The sequence below is a fragment of the Prionailurus bengalensis genome, chromosome E4, assembly GCF_016509475.1.
Source record: "Prionailurus bengalensis isolate Pbe53 chromosome E4, Fcat_Pben_1.1_paternal_pri, whole genome shotgun sequence".
NCBI classification, from domain to species: Eukaryota; Metazoa; Chordata; class Mammalia; order Carnivora; family Felidae; genus Prionailurus; species Prionailurus bengalensis.
The window spans coordinates 68751923-68769394 of NC_057360.1; the positions used below are offsets into that span (position 1 = coordinate 68751923).

General features: G+C 44.6%; 1 protein-coding gene across 6 annotated transcripts in view; it reads left to right on the top strand.

Moving 5' to 3' along the window:
- Positions 1-17472, top strand: part of NUP210L (nucleoporin 210 like) — an 86575-nt gene that overhangs the window by 67614 nt on the left and 1489 nt on the right. For all 6 annotated transcript variants that reach the window (XM_043568506.1, XM_043568508.1, XM_043568511.1 and 3 more), the window contains 7 exons: positions 741-916; positions 1733-1950; positions 3983-4119; positions 9146-9272; positions 12141-12290; positions 13697-13947; positions 14632-14833. In XM_043568506.1, coding sequence (XP_043424441.1) covers positions 741-916; positions 1733-1950; positions 3983-4119; positions 9146-9272; positions 12141-12290; positions 13697-13947; positions 14632-14833 — 1261 coding nt within the window. The remainder of the gene's footprint in view (positions 1-740; positions 917-1732; positions 1951-3982; positions 4120-9145; positions 9273-12140; positions 12291-13696; positions 13948-14631; positions 14834-17472) is intronic.

Genomic DNA, 17472 nt, shown 5'->3' on the forward strand with positions numbered 1-17472 from the left:
AGTCAGAACAAACTGGAAGATAAGACACTCTTGATGTGGGTACAGGCCATTAAATTAAAGTGGTCTTTAGAGGCCTTGCCACAAAAGGGATTAGCCTCAACTTGGCACACTTCTGAGCAGCTTTGGCAAAAGGATGTGGGAGAAGGGTGGAGCTATTGCTATCAAAATTAGGCTTTGATATTAGAATTTAAAAATTTAGTCTAACACACAAAAAAGTATTTTGTAAGCATCAAATACCTCCCATATTCCAGCCACTGTGTTCTCTCATGTGTGTTAATCTCTTCTGACTAGCACAGAAACCCTGTGAGATCAGCATCACTATCTGCACTGAACTGATAGTAAATCTGAGACCTAGCATGGTTAAATGAGGCTCTGAAGGGTGGGGCGGGGGGTGCAAAGCTGGGCTTCTTCGCTGCTTCACACCTTATCTCGCACAGTGTGAAAACCCAAGCTACAGTATTCTTGGTAAATGATCAGTTCTGTAGCAATCAGTATGGAGGAGCCCTCTGCACAAAACAGGTGAAGTGTCTGCAGTCTTTTCCTCAGGAAGCTCCAGCTTCTCTCCACACTCCTGCAGCTTTGAGAACTAAGGAGCCATTTCCTGTACTGTCCCATTTCTTACTACTCTGATTTAAGTCCTCTCACGTCAGGAGCTGCTTCCCGTGAAAGCAGCACACCGTTTATTGCGGACTGTTAACTTCATCCGTCACTGCTCCTCTCCAATGGTCCTTCCCCCGCAGGTGGCACCAGTGACGTACCTGCGGATGAGCAGCCGACCTGTGCTGTACACAGCCCGCGGGAGGACTCTGGCAGCCTTTCCTGTGGGTGTGTCGCTCGCCTTCACTGTCCAGTTTTATAACAGCATCGGAGAGAAATTCCACACACACAACACCCAGCTTCATCTGGCTCTGAACAGGTGTGGGGCCAAAGGAGTGGTGTGCATGCTGTGGTAGAAGTTGTGCGGATGGGCTAGGGTTATACGGTGTAACTCCAGTAAATTCCTGTCGTGCTCTCTACTCAGAATCTGATCTTTATTTTTTTCATTAGGATGGAAAACACCAGGATGGTGTTGGCTGGTTAATGAATAATTTCAGGGTGTCTTGAGTCTGTCAAGCCCTACTTCACACAAAGCTCCCATAGGGAGCTGGTTGGAGTATTATTACCAAAAGCTGTACTGGAGGGGCGCCTGGGTGACTCATTCAGTTGGGCGTCTGACTCTTGATTTTGGCTCAGGTCATGATCTCACCATTTGGGGGATCGCGCCCCACGTCAGTCTCTGTGCTAAGGAGCCTGCTTGGGATCCTCTCTCCTCCCTCCTTACCCCTCCCCCACTTGCACGCACTCTCTCTCAAAATAAATAAGTAAACTTAAAAAAGGGAAAAAGCTGTACTGGAAAACAAATTCTTAATTTAAAAAAGGGGGCTTACTGGCTACTCTGTGTATGAAGGTAATAGACCTGACCCCTGGCCACCCCTTGCTTGCCCTCCACCATAGAACTCTTTCTCAGGATCCCTGCCTGGCTCAGTAAAGCACGTGACTCTTGATCTTAGGGTTGTGAGTTCGAGCCCCATGTGGGGTATAGAGGCCACTTAGATCAATAAAAAACTTAAAAAAGAATTCCTTCTGAACCTTTGAGCTGTTGAACAGAAAATGCTGTGCGCAGAGCTCTGCCACCAGAACTGTGTCCTAACTGTGATTTTCAGAGACGTCTGCCTTTCTCGTTTCCTTTCAGAGATGATCTGCTCCTGATTGGGCCAGGGAGTGGGAACTACACTTACATGGCTCAGGCCGTGAGCACGGGGGTGACGCTTTTGGGAATCTGGGACCGGAGGCACCCAGGTGTGGCAGATTATGTCCCTGTTGCTGTGGAGCACGCCATCGAACCAGACACCCAGCACACCTTGGTTGGAGACGTCATCTGCTTCAGGACTCACCTCCTCAACCATGACGGTCCGGACACCTTCCCTTTCTTAACTGTACAGTCGACAGGATGAGAAAGCACTCATTCCTTAGACAATTTTTTCAAAATGATTTAAAATTTTTTCTTAACGTTTATTTATTTTTGAGACAGAGGGAGACAGAGCATGAACGGGGGAGGGCCAGAGAGAGAGGGAGATGCAGAATCTGAAACAAGCTCCAGGCTCTGAGCTGTCAGCACAGAGCCCAACGCAGGGCTCGAACTCATGGACCACGAGATCATGACCTGAGCCAAGGGCGGATGCTTAACCGACTGAGCCACCCAGGCACCCCTCAAAATGATTTTAAATCTGAGGACCTAAGGGCGCCTGGCTGGCTCAGTTGGTAGAGCATACAGCTCTTGACCTTGGGGTTATAAATTCGAGCCCCACGTTGGGTGTAGAGATTACTTAAAAAAATAAAATCTTTAAAAATCTGAGGGCCTCTCTGAGAAATAAGAAATTGTGTACATGTTAACTGATCTGTTTACTGCCCATTTCTCAGAGGCCAGCCAATTAGAAATCAGCCAGGAATATGGATCATGCACCTCCTGAACACATAACTTGCTATATTACCATGTAGACGTTACAGTTACCTTGCCTTCTCCCCCATTCCCAGCTTCTGAAGGAGGATAATTGATAAATTGAAGAGCAGTAAAGGATGAAATAAAAGGAAGGAAAGGGTGGGGCGCCTGGGTGGCGCAGTCGGTTAAGCGTCCGGCTTCAGCCAGGTCACGATCTCGCGCTCCGTGAGTTCGAGCCCCGCGTCGGGCTCTGGGCTGATGGCTCAGAGCCTGGAGCCTGTTTCCGATTCTGTGTCTCCCTCTCTCTCTGCCCCTCCCCCATTCATGCTCTGTCTCTCTCTGTCCCAAAAATAAATAAACGTTGAAAAAAAAAATTAAAAAAAAAAAAAAGGAAAGAAAGGGCAATAAGGCTTTAGTTCCAAGAACTGACTGAGCACACAGCTTTGTGAGGGACATTTGAAGGCCTAACTCTTAAATATATCCTCACTCTAATAAGGTTTGGCCTCGTACTGGGCTGAACTATACTGGTCATCAGCAAAGCGTTTCTGTCCTCAGAAGTACTGTTGAGTTCAGGAAGATCAGTCTTTGGTTAGGAAGTGAGTATTGATTCTCTGGGTTTACAGAAAGCACACTGCAAAGTGGTGGACCCTGCCTGTGTACATTGAAATCATCCATCCAAGTTGGACCGGCAGGGATGGTATGGGTTTGGCTTTGTAAACTCTTCTGGGAACTGTGGATACATGTGTTTGAGTACTGTGATGTGATGTGGGGCCAGACTCTGTATATTTAGGGCTTGATACAGGGGGCGGCCATTCAGCCCAGGTCAGGCCCCCCAGTCCCATAATGACTGATTTGCAAGGAATCACTACTAACACCTAATCTAGGGCCAGTGAGCTAACCCTGCTTTAGGATTGAAAGAGTTACAAATCATCAAGAGATGATTGTTCATCTCTTGTCAGTGAAACAACACTTTCACTTTACCCCTTTGCTGGGTTTTGTCAGGATTGTCCCTCTGTCTTCCATTCTGGAATTAATTGGGCATCCTGAATCTATACTGCCTATGGATGACCAAATGCTGGGATCTGTGATCTAACACAAACTCAAGGTTGTGTTCCTCTGCCACCTTGAGACTTAAGCCAAAGCAACAAAACTTCTCTCCTGCAGTCTTGCAGTGCTGTCCTCCAGTAACTGAAAGAGAATTACCCCTGTGTGTATAAAGAGTTTTTCTTTTTCCTAAGGAGAACAGTTAAGGTCTCCAACTAAGTAGCTCCTTCTATGATTCTGAAGGTCAGTAGTTCTTGTTTTATTTTGTGGGTTTGATGGTACATGAAGGGGAGCCTGACATTCAGAAAATAAAGTTCTCTTCAAAGCTGGATGTTCCTCCTAGGAAGAGATATCTGTGTGCTTGAATGGTCTACTGACTGGGAATCTGAATACTCTTAGAGTGACCACCAAGTTACATCCGAGTTTGCGGCCATGTGCTTTCTCTTGTTTTTTTCCTAGGTGAACCTGGGATATGGATGATTTCTGCTGACAACATTCTGCAGACAGACACTGGCACTGGAGTGGGAGTGGCCAGGAGGCCAGGAGTAGCAACAGTCTTTCATGACATCCCAGGAGTGGTGAAAACATATCGCGAGGTAACCCTAACAAGGCCAGGATGACTATTTCCATATTTAGGAATATGCATATAGAAAACACATCTGGTGGTGGGGGGATGCGTGGCAGGCTCAGTCAATAGAGCATGTGATTCTTGATCTTGAGGTTGTGAGTTTGAGCCCCATGTTGGGTGTAGAGATGACTTAAAAAAAATAAAATAAGGGGCGCCTGGATGGCTCAGTCGGTTGAGCGTCCGACTTCGGCTCAGGTCATGATCTCACAGCTTGTGACTTCAAGCCCTGCATGGGGCTCTGTGCTGACAGTTCAGAGCCTGGAGCCTGCTTCGGATTCTGTGTCTCCCTCTCTCTCTGCCCCTAACCCACTCACATTCTGTCTCTGTCTCTCTCAAAAATAAATAAATATTTTAAAAAATTTTTTTGAATAAAATAAAATCTTTTAAATAAAAAAGCATCCTGGGAAAAGAAATACACTCACATGTCAAATATAAAGCCAGCTAGAAAATGTTATTGGAACACAAAGCTATTAGTGATTAGGATTCTTAACCAGGAACAAAATAAATAAAAGGATTCTTAACCAGAAAAATGACTAGTGTGATCTTATACTTTAAAATATCACTGTAGGGTGCCTGGGGGCTCAGTCAGTTAAGCTTCCGAGTCTTGATTTTGGCTCAGGTCATGATCTCACCATTTGTGAGTTTCAGCTCCGCATGAGGCTCTGCACTGTCAGTGCAGATTCCCTCTCTTTGCCCCTCCCCTGCTCACACTCTCTTTCTCAAAATAAATAAACCTAAAAATAAAATATCAACTTTGCTATTGGTTGGTACTTGAACATAGGGGCAAGGGTTGAAGCTGAGAAGCTATTCTTGCAGTGGTCCAGGTGAGATATGATGATGGACCAGGGACCAGGCTGTTAACAGGAAGGGTGAGAAGTTGATGAGATTCTAAGTGTACTTTATAGGTAGAGCCAGTAGGATTTCCTGACAGATTATATGTAATGAGTGCGAGAGAATCAAGAATGACTTCAGGTTTAAGAAAAAAAAAAAATGATGTGGGGGGGGGTGTGGACTAAATGGGGGAGGGGCATTAAGGAATCTCCTCCTGAAATCATTGTCACACTATATGCTAACTAACTTGGATGTAAATTAAAAAAATCAACTTTAAAAAATGACTTCAGGTTTTTGATTGAATAACTAAAAGGACAGTATTGCCATTACTTGAAATGCAGGTGAAACAGTCTTGGTGAGAAGAGTCTGTCTGAGGCATGTAAAGTGGAGGGTCTACTAGATGTCAAATGGATGTGTGACATAGCTGGATGTAAAGGCTGGGAGTCACTGATGCAGAGAGGACAGAGCCCTGTGATCGCTGAGAGAAGTGAATGTAAATAAAGGGAGGGTACAAGTGCTCTGGGAGCACTCCAATGAATTGAGAACTCTGAGAAAGGAAGAGTAACCAACAAGAGGGACTTAGTAAAAAAACAACTAGGGAAGTAGGAGAAAAACTCAGATATCGGTGTCCTGGAAGCCAAGTGAAGAAAGTACAGGTTTCCCCCAGTATCTGAAAGTACAGTTTTCTGTGAAACATTTTGTGGGGATTTTTGATAGTTTATTTATTTATTTAGAGAGACTGTGAGCGGGGAAAGGGGCAGAGAGAAGGAGGGAGATTGAATCCCAAGCAGGCTCCGGGCCGTCCATCTTGTGAATTATGAGATCATGATCTGTGTGGAAACTAAGAGTTGGAGGCTCAATGGACTGACCCACCCAGGCACCCCCATGTGAAACATTTTGTAAGCCAGAAATGGCATAAAGCAAAGAAGCAATTACCATTTATTTATATAGAAAAAAATGTTTGAGCATTCCCAGACCAAAAAAACAAAAACAAAAAAACCCAATTCTCTTAGGCTTTTCTTTTTCTTTCTTTTTTAATGTTTATTTATTTTCAGAATTTTTAATTTATTTTTTAATTTACATCCAAATTAGCATATAGTGCAACAATGATTTCAGGAGTAGATTCCTTAAAGCCCCTTACCCATTTAACCCATCCCCCCTCCCACAACCCCTCCAGTAACCCTCTGTTCTCCATATTTAAGAGTCTCTTATGTTTTGTCCCCCCTCCCTGTTTTTATATTATTTTTGTTTCCCTTCCCTTATGTTCCTCTGTTTTGTCTCTTAAAGTCCTCATATGAGTGAAGTCATATGATATTTGTCTTTCTCTGACTGACTAATTTCACTTAGCATAATATCCTCCAGTTCCATCAACGTAGGTGCAAATGGCAAGATTTCATTCTTTTTGGAATGTTTGTTTATTTTTGAGAGAGACAGACACTGCGCAAGCATAGGAGGGGCAGAGAGAGAGGGAGACACAGAATCCAAAGCAGGTTCCAGGCTCTGAGCTGTCAGCACAGAGCCCGATGAGAGTTCCAACTCGCGGACCACGAGATCATGACCTGAGCCGAAGTCCGATGCTTAGCCAGCTGAGCCGCCCAGACGCCCCTCTCTTAGGCTTTCCTGATTGCTTAGCACACATCTTGGTGACGGATGCACAAAACACATTGAGATAAAGCAGAGATGCTCAGTTCAAAGCTACAGGGCTGAATGCTGAGCTGCTAAGTGTGGCTCCTGGGGAGGGCTTGTCTGCGGTAGCTCCCAGGGAGGGGCTTGTCTGTGCTGCCGCCTCTGCACGGCTTGCTGCAAAACAAATGCTGAAGGCTGTTTTTGCCTTTTTTTGTAAAAGCAAAAAATCCTCTTCAGATTTCTTTCTTTCATAAAAGCAATAGGGCTTAAAGCAAATTTTCTAAAAGTGGAGGGGTTCTCATATTTCCAGGAGGGAGGGAGTGTGTAACTCTTGGTGTACAGCTTTAAAAAAAAAAAAATGAAGTGACATTTAAACTGAATCTTGAGATCTGAATCATGGCACACACAAAAATAAATAAAAACAAACTGAGTCTTGACAATTAGGAATCTGTCTGGCAGATAAAAGAGAAGGCATTTGATTTATATTTTAATTTTAAAAAATTGTAATTTTTTTATTTTTTGAAGAGAATGCATTTTATTCTTTAAAAAAAAATTTTTTTTATTTTAGAGAGAGGGAACACGAGCAGGGGAGAGAGGCAGAGGGAGAGAGAGAGAGAATCTCAAGCCTCCTCCCCACCCAGCCCAGTGTGGAGCCTGAGTTAGGGCTCTATCCCACAAGTCTGGGATCATGACCAGAGCCAAAATCAAAAGTCAGACAGTCAACCAACTGAACCACCCAGGCATTCAAGAAAAGGCATTTTAGACTACAGGCATAGATGTGCAAAGACAAAGATAGATGATGTTTGAAGACCGGTGAATAAATCAGGATGACTTTGGCAAAAGTTTATAAAGGTAGAGAGGGAAAATCAGATAACATCTAAAGAGAACTTGTATCATGGGCAGATAAGAGAGCTGGGACAGAGGCAGCATGAGAAGATAATTTGAGAAGGAGATTGAGAAACATCTCTGTATTAGGAAAGCAGAGAGAAAGGGGTCACAAAAGGCAAGGGAGGGACTGGTCTGTGCTGTCAGAGGCTACAAAGAAGTCAGAAGATCTCGATATCCTCGTTTGTGTACTTTGAGTAATCCTCACGTAATTATTCGCTAACAGACACTCATTGAGGCCTCTTCTGTGTCAGCCCTGTGTTGGGCTCTGGAACACAAAGATGAAAAAGACAAGACTTCCCTTACTGAGCATTTAATGTAACTAAGTTGGTTTCAAGGTCCTTGAACATTTGAAAAAACAAGAAACTATGGTGGTACTGAGGGGACTGTGTTAAAATATACATTTAAGATGATATAATGTCATAAATAATGACATATAATGACAAGATTATAAATCTTTAAGTTGAAGATTTTTTGGGGGAAGGGGTCATCTTTATCTTCTCTCATTGTAATCATTAAACATTTGCCTTAAATACAAAGCACAGTACAAGGATATACAAAGTTAAACTATAATCTCAGTTGAAGAACTTAGATTCTAATAGGAGTGATTTTTAACAACAATAAAAATACCTGCAGGATAAGACAGAACATTACACATATATTGAAAGAAGTAAAGGACTTTGAAGTTTCAGAAAAGGTTGAGATTATATGCAAGAGAGAACACTCTGAAGAAAGTTGCACTTGTCTTCAAAGGCATTTTATTATGTGTTTATTTTTAAGATTTTATTTTTAAGCATTCTGTATAGCCAATGTGGGACTCAAACTCACAACCCCCCAATCAAGAGTCATGCACTTCATGGACTGAACCAGCCAGGTGCCCCAATTTTTAAAATATTTTATTTTATTGGGGCGCCTGGGTGGCGCAGTCGGTTAAGCGTCCGACTTCAGCCAGGCCACGATCTCGCGGTCCGTGAGTTCGAGCCCCGCGTCGGGCTCTGGGCTGATGGCTCAGAGCCTGGAGCCTGTTTCCGATTCTGTGTCTCCCTCTCTCTCTGCCCCTCGCCCGTTCATGCTCTGTCTCTCTCTGTCCCAAAAATAAATAAACGTTGAAAAGATAAAAATAAAAAAAATATTTTATTTTATTTTATTTTATTTTATTTTATTTTATTTTATATTTATTTATTTATTTATTTGGAGACAGAATGTGAGTGGGGGAGGGGCAGAAAGAGAGGAAGACACAGAATAGGAAGCAGGCTCCGGGCTCCTAGCTGTCAGCCTAGAGCCCGACGTGGGGCTCGAACTCACGAACTGTGAGATCATGACCTGAGCCAAAGTCAGACACTTAACTGACTGAGCCACCCAGGCGCCCCTAAAAATGTTATTTTTAAGCACAAAGGAATTTTAATAGGAAGTCCTACGGAGGGAAGATGTCAAACGGAATAATGAATAAAGATCTTTTAGAAAAAAAAATGTTTTTTTCTTCTCAAAAGTGAACAGATGTTGTGGTTCTCAGATATGTAATGAAGTGGAAGGGCAGTTTGCACTTGTGTGAACCAGATGCTTTTTGGCTGAATGAGTTATGAAAAGTGGAGGGGGAGGAAACAAGATTTTCTAAGAACTTAAGTACAGATTTTCCTTTGGTTTGCCGACAGGTGGTGGTCAATGCATCATCAAGATTGACGCTCAGTTATGACCTCAAGACCTACCTCACCAATAGCCCCAGTTCAGCGGTGTTTAAGCTTTTCATCACCACTGGCAGAAATGGTGCTAATCTCAAAGGTCAGGAGTCTCTTTATAGGCCTGGGTGATTGTTTCCATCTTTCCCATCCTCCTTCAATTCATTTACCCCTTTGACGAGTAATCCAGATTTCCTTCTATTTGAAAATTGACTCCACCTCAACAAATAAATCATTGATACCTATGACTGGGTATCACAAAATGACTGGATATCAGGTTTTGAAATAGGCGCAGCCTCGTCTCTTTTCTTTGTAGTTATAATCGTGCCTGAGAATAGGAGGTGGCCTAAACCAGGGATTTCCAAACATGGCTGATTTTCAAGGTTACTCAAGGAAATTTTTCAAAAATACAGTCTTAGGCTCCATCCCGAAATTTAATAAGTTTGGGATAAGACGTAGGACACAATTTTTTTCAATTTGTTACAGTTTGCTGTCAAAAAAGGTGGGGCGGGGGGAGGGGGCACCTGGCTGGCTCAGTCAGTAGAGCATGCAGCTCTTGATCTCGGGGTCCTGAGTCCGTGCCCCACCTTGGACGTAGAGATTACTTAAAAAAAAATAGGGGTGCCTGGGTGGCTCACTTGCTTTAGCATCTGATTCTTGATTTCAGCTCATATCATGATCTTGTCATTTGTGAGTTCGAGCCCTGCATTGAGCTCCACACTGACTGCAGAGCCTGCTTGGGATTCTCTCTCTCTCCTTATCTCTGTGCACCTCCTGCACTCTCTCTCTCAAAATAAATAAATAAACTTAAAGTAATAATAACAAAAATTAAAATTTTTTTAAACAGGGTGGGGAGGAAAGAAAACTAAAATACAAGAAACTCCTAGTAGATTCTAGGTGCTGTGTTAGCAACTTTTATATATTTTTATCTCATTTAACAATCTTATGTAGTATTCATCATTTTTTAAAAGTTTATTTGTTTTGAGAGAGAGAGAGAATGCGCATACATGAGCGGGGGGGGGGGGGGGGCGCGGGGAGTGGCAGAGAGAAGGGGGAGAGAGGGAAAATCCCAAGTAGGCTCCACATTGTCAGCACTGAGCCGGATGTAGAGCTCAGTCTCACAAACAAGTCATGAGATCATGACTTGAGCCAAAATCAAGAGTCAGACACTTAACCGACTGAGCCACCCAGGCGTCCCAATTATCATCATTTAAAAAAAAAATTTTAACATTTATTCATTTTTGAGAGTGAGAGAGAGCATAAGCAGGGGAGGGGCAGAGAGAGAGGGAGACACAGAATCCAAGGCAGGCTCCAGGTTCCGAGCTGTCAGCACAGGGCCTAACGCGGGGCTTGAACTCACGGACTGCGAGATCATGACCTGAGCTGAAGTTGGATGCCCAACCAACTGGGCCACCCAGGTGCCCCTATCATCATTTTAAAGATGAGACATACTGGGGTGCCTGGGTGTCTCAGTCAGTTGAGCGTCTGACTTCGGCTCAGGTCATGATCTCGCAGTCCTGGAGTTCAAGCCCCTCATCGGGCTCTGTGCTGACAGCTCAGCCCTGGAGCCTGCTTCGGATTCTGTGTCTCCCTTTCTCTGCCCCTTCCCTGCTCACACTCTGTCTCTCTCAAAAAACAAACGTTAAAAAAAAAAAAAAAAAAAAAAAGAGAAATACTGAGTCTTAAGAGCAAGTTACGTATATAAGGTAACAAGTCAACAAGTTGGTGGCAGAAGTGTAGATCTGCTCCACTCAAAGTCCACATAAATCCTTTCACTCTTTTTTTTGGGGGGGGGTTGGTAAGAGAACACTCAAAACCAAGGAGAGATGTCCAAAACATACTTACTGTCTATAAAACTTTATTAAAAAATTTTTTTAACATTTATTTTTGAGAGAGCAGAAGTGAGGAAGGGAAAGAGAGAGAGGGAGACCTAGAATTGGAAGCAGGCTCTAGGCTCTGAGTTGTCAGCACAGAGCCCAGTACGGGGCACAAACCGTGTAATTATGACCTGAGCCGAAGTCCAGAGCCAGTTGCGTATTGCTTAACCTACAGAGCCACCCACCAGCCGCCCCTTGCTAAGTTTTGTTTTGTTTTGCTTTTATTTATTTAATCTCTACACCCAAAACGGGGCTGTGACAATCCTGAGATTAAGAGTCACACACTCCTCTGAGCCAGCCAGATGCTCACCCCTTAAAAAAATTTTTTTTAATGTTTATTTTTGAGAGAGAGAAAGAGAGCATGAGCAGGGGAGTGGCAGAGAGAGACACACACACACACACACACACACACACACAGAATCTGAAGCAGGCTCCAGGCTCCGAGCAGTCAGCACAGAGCCTGATGCAGGACTCGAAGTTGTGAACTGTGAGATCATGACCTGAGCCAGAGTCAGACGCTCAATTGACTGAGCGACCCAGGCGTCCAGTTTTTTCAATTTTTTTTTAATGTTTATTTTTGAGAGAACACGTGAGAGCAAGGGAGGGACAGAGAGAGGGGGACAGAGGATATGAAGTGGGCTCTGTGCTGACAACAGAGAGCCCCATGTGGGCTTCGAACTTACAAACTGTGAGATCATGACCTGAGCCGAAGTCAGATGCTTAACCAATTGAGCCACCCAGGTGCACCGCCCCCCCCCCCCCAATCCCTTTTTAAAATCAAGCTACTGCTGGGGCGCCTGAGTGGCTCAGTCAGTTGAGCGTCCGACTTCAGCTCAGGTCATGATCTCACAGTCCGTGAGTTTGAGCCCCGTGTTGGGCTGTGTGCTGACAGCTCAGAGCCTGGAGCCTGCTTCGGATTCTGTGTCTCCCTCTCTCTCTGACCCTCCCCCGTTCATGCTCTGTCTCTCAAATAAATAAAACATTTTAAAAAAATTTTTTTAATTAAAAAATAAATAAAATCAAGCTACTGCTTCTATATGTCTCCTCTTTTATAAATTCTTATGACACCTCTTTACCTCTTCTCTGCTTCTTAGGGTCCTGTACCTCCAGTCAGGCCTTGGCCATTACAACAATACTTCTTCCTGAGACCCTTGTGGTGTGCCATGTGCAGTTCAGTAATACTTTGCTAGACATTCCAGCAAGCAAAGTCTTCCATGTCCATGCAGGTTTCAGCATGGAAAGAGGTGGGTCCCATCCCTTGAGTCTGGTGCCCTTGTTCCCATCTTTGTACAGTCATCACTTCTTACTGGATTGCATTTATACTTTACAGTTTCATCTGCTGTAGAACTGTGGAACCTTTCTCAAGCGACATTTTTGTTCACTCCATCCAATTATGTTCAACACGTCCCTAGAACACCCACCCTGTGCTTTTCTTTTGTCATTTACTGTTTTCTTCTTTGCTGGTCCCTGTTACTGCTGGGCTTTTTATCCCCAGCAAGTAGCAGTGTTTGAATGTTTATTGTTGAACTGAAGGATGTTCCAAGCAGAGTACATGAACTAGCACGAAGTAGAAATAGGCATGACATTGGAATGGTTTCATATAAATCAACTGATGTAAGATGAGGATTTGTGTCAAGCACAGGCACAAGTAGGATAGTGCTACAGCCCAGGCGCCTGTCCCGCAAGGCCAGCAGTGCCGTGCGAGTAACAAGCAGCTACTGAAGGCAGGCTCACTCAGCACACCGGTGGGCACTGAGAACAGCCGGTGCCGGGACAGGTGCTGGATGTACAACAGGGAGCAAGACAGGGCTTTGTACCGTCACTAGTGCTGCACAGGGTGATCCATCACAGAATAGAGACCACACGGGATGCTGCAGAGTCCGAAGGGGGAGGGGCATCTGACTCCTTAGATGGGGGAGGGAGGGTTAGAGTTTGGTTTTACAGAGAAAGGGCCTGTGGAAAGGTGACGAGGAGTGAGCTAGGTATGAAGAGGCCAGGATATCCCAGGCAACAGAGAGCCCGGAGCTTGGCAGGACACAGAATGGAGACGGAGCAGTGGGAGGCAAGGAGGGGAGGCCGTGAAGGGGCCACTGCAGTAACCCAGGCATGAACTGATGAAGTGGCAGCCCAGAGTCACAGGGGGGGACTAACAGAGGGGTAGGCGTCAGAGACATTTCGGAGGATGAGTTATAGGGAGATTTGGAGAACGACTGGATATAGGAATGAAGGAAAGGGTATCTGTCAAAAGACAACGGAGTTTGAGCATGGGTAACTAGAACAATACTATTGCCAGAAGTAAGGCCATCGAGATATGGTTTGACGGAGACATGTCTAAACCACGCACAAAGCGTCTTTCACAGACCCTCTCCTGATCTCAGCTGCCCTTGGTTATTACTTCATTCTATATCCTCTTAATGTCCCTGTTTGCACTGTGGTATTTACTACTCCCTGATATGTTGACTTATGCAACCAGTTCAGCTGTGGGTGCCGGGGACTGTGTTTTCCTCTGGCATCCTCCTCACCAGTGGCCAGTAGTCCGCTAATAGCGGGCAAAGTGGAGTTCACGTTTTCTTCTGAATTTGCTTCCTATTCTAAGTCAGCTCAGTAGAGCCTCTGAACCTTCCTGCCCAGTTTTTCATCTTTTTTTCAGGTGCTTATGTCTGCCTGATCAAGGTCCGACCCCAGTCAGAAGGGCTGCTCCAGGCCCTGAGCATGGCTGACACCTCCGTCTACGGGTGGGCCACACTGGTCAGTGAACGCAGCAAGAACGGAATGCAAAGAACCCTCATTCCTTTCATCCCAGCCTTTTACGTCAACCAGTCAGAATTGGTTCTTAGCCACAGACAGGATGTCGGGGAGATAAGAGTGCTGGGGGTGGACAGAGTTCTGGAGAAGCTAGAGGTATGTGAAGTACTGATCCAAAACATAACCGAAATCAGGGTTTTGAAAAAGGAGTCTATTCCTAGTCCAAGAGCGAAGGAACGGTCATTCAATGACCTGATAAAACTCAACACAGGGAGTTCTTAAAACAGAAGGAAGAAAACCTGTCCCCTTCACAATGCCAGGGGACTCTGAGTGCAAAATTTAGGTCATGAGCTGCCAGTCTGGAAGAGAATGCCAGTACCATCTGAAAACAATCTTTAGGATTCTAGTTTGAAACTTGTTTGAAGGCTATTTTCTCACAGTTTATTTTCTTCCCTCATCTACTGTAACACACCTGAGTGAAAAAGCAGACGACTGGGGCACCTGGGTGGCTCAGCCAGTTGGGCGTCTGACTTCGGCTCAGGTCGTGATCTCACCGTTTGTGAGTTCGAGCCCCGCGTCAAGCTCTGTGCTGACAGCCCAGAGCCTGGAGCCTGCTTCACATTCTGTGTCTCCCTCGCTCTCTGCCCCTCCCCCGTTCACACTCTGTCTCTCTCTCTAAGTAAAACATTCAACAAAAAAATTAAAAAAAAAAAGCAGACGACTTACTGCCAGATTGCTAACTAGGAATACAGGGCTCTTACTGTATGTGTAAGACTGGAATGCAATACTGACACAAAACTGATTTTCTTCTGTCAAGTGCCATTTTATCTTTTCTCCAAGGTCTTCCCCAGCTCCCCAGTTCTAGTGGTCTCTGGCTACAGGCACTCTTCCCTCACACCTGGCCTGGTGGTCTACCCCGTGAGAGTGGTCAACTTCACCTCCCTCCAGCAGACGTCACCCGTTTTCATCAACATTTGCTGTGTGCTCACCAGTCAAAGTGAGGCTGTGGTAGTGAGAGCTCTGAAGGAGAAGTCTGGTGCAGGTGAGCACTGGGGGGCCCTGCTTACAATCCAGAGGAGTTGGGACCATCTAAGTGTTTCTCAGTTTAGTTCATGAGAAACATTCAGCCACCTGAGCAAGATTACTCAAACTACCTGGGGCACGGATCTTTAATTTCCAAATCTACACAAAATAGAACCTTCACGCAGCTTACTTATCACCGAGAGATGTTCTATGTAACTTACGTAGTGAAGAGTAGTTATGTCAGTTTATCATGAGCTTCTCCGCGCTGTTAAATGTTTCTTCAAAAGTTGCTGGCAGATCTTTTTGCATCAGGCAAGAGACAAAGGATGATAAACCTAGAAGTCTTAGCTTTCCAAAATGCTGATTCTAGCCGTTACCCAGTTTGGAAACTGTGCCAGGTATGGCTGGGATGGGAACACATGTAGTCATTGAAAAGTGTTAGGAAAGCCAAAGAATCATCCTCCCTGTATCGTCACCTCTACTTGCATATCCCTCCGGAGAAACTGGTCTTTGGATTACTGGGCGTGAATTGGACTGGACCCTACCTAGTTCAACTCCAGTGGGAGGAAGGTCTGTGTCGGCAAGCACCTGAGATGTACTGGTCATGTCCGAAGTGCATTTTATATGCATTTTACTCTCTCATAACTCTGAGGTGAATGTTTTTCCCTTTAAGAGTTGAGGAAATGGAGATGTTCAAGTTCCCAACACTAGAAACAAGTCTCAACTCTAACTGTGTTCGTTCTTGTTGTTTCTAAATCTAGAGTTAATGGGTTTCTGCAAAAGCCCATGGATGGAATTCAAGGTGCCGATGACCTTCAATGGGGGGAAATACTGCACCTTTATTTTCAATTAACTTCTAACTGAAAGTTAGTATTTCCACTGAGTTTATGAATATAGGCAACAGACCACAGTAACAGCAGTACGTGTGACTTTGTCACCAACAGAATTCAGATATTGTCATGTTCCAATTATTAAAGTTCTCTTCAAAATTACATAAAAATTATAGTTGTTATTAGGTCTGAGGTTAGATCTTTCTTGTTGCTGGAGCATGTTATTATATTACAAAAAGGCGTTTTAACGTTTTTGTTAAGTGTTTAACATTGCTATGTTACAAAAGTTTTTTCCACCTTGGTTAACTTTGATATAATTGGTTTCTTTTTTTTTTTTTTTAAATTTTTTTTTTTTTAACATTTATTTATTTTTGAGACAGAGAGAGACAGAGCATGAACGGGGGGAGGGCCAGAGAGAGAGGGAGACACAGAATCTGAAGCAGGCTCCAGGCTCTGAGCTGTCAGCACAGAGCCTGATGCGGAGCTTGAACTCACGGACCGTGAGATCGTGACCTGAGCGAAGTCGGACACTCAACCGACTGAGCCACCCAGGTACCCCTAATTGGTTTCTTTTTTAATGTTTATTTTTGAGAGAGTGAGGGAGAGAGAATTGGGGGGGGGGGGCGGGCAGAGAGGGAGACACAGAATCTGGAGCAGGCTAAGGTTTGAGCTGTCAGCACAGAGCCTGAAGTGGGGCTCCACATGGCCCGAGCTGCAGGAGACGCTCCACCCAGGTGTCCCATAATTGGTTTCCTTTATTCCTACATATTTTGCTTTTTTGCATTTGAAAACATTCTGATAGGATCCACAGGCCAAGTTGTGCACAGCACAATGATTAAGAACCCCTGCATTTCTCAGAGACCAGAGGGACCAGTGGGACTAACACAACCTCGGAGGTGGGTAGGAGTGGTCAAAGATCCAACCCAGCCTTCAGCTCATTCACACAAGTATTTGAGTGCCCACGGGTATATGCCAGGCATGGTACCTACTGCAGAAATCAGAGTTAAGACAGAGCCTGATTGGGGAGACAATTAGTTTGGTGTAGCCAGAGCAAAGAGGCACTAGAAAGGCTGTTAAATGTCACCCAAGTTTTATCTGGATTCTTACCCTGTAAACATTGCAAGCCAAAAGCTTTCAACAGTGGGACTTGATCAAGGGTTAGTATAGAGAATTTTGGTTTTAGTGCATCTATATTTAAGGCAATGTAATTGTTCTTCGGAGAGAAGCGGTTTGCAAACAGTTCTGAAACAAAGTCCCAGGAGAGGGAAGACCAGTTACAAGTCCAGAGGTTAGAGGGCCTTATACTAGGGATGCAAAATAAGAACCAGGTAGAGAAGACCTAAAGTTCAGGGAGTTTGTTGGGGTAGGAGTTCATTTGTGGACACTGAAGATTTTGAAATAACCAAAGTCAGATGCCAAGTGTGCTTCAAAAACAGGTTTTATTGGGGACAAATCAGAATGTTCCCTAGAAAGATCCTGAGTAAAAAAGGACAAGGGGACCCATGGGATTTAAGAGGTGGTTGGTGATGCAAAGAGAGGTTTCAGGTTAGAGGGATCAGAACTACAAGTTCAGGGGCGCCTGGGTGGCTCAGTCGGTTAAGTATCCAACTTCAGCTCAGGTCCTGATCTCACATTCAAGCCCCAGGGTCTGTTCTGACAGCTCAGAGCCTGGAGCCTGCTTCGGTTTCTTTGTCTCCCTCTCTCTCTGCCCCTCCCCTGCTCATGCCTCTGTCTCTTTCCCTCAAAAGTAAATAAACGTTAATTAAAAAAAAAACCTACAAGTTCAGTCGCCACAACCACAAACCTGGTGAAGAGAAGCAAGTTGCTT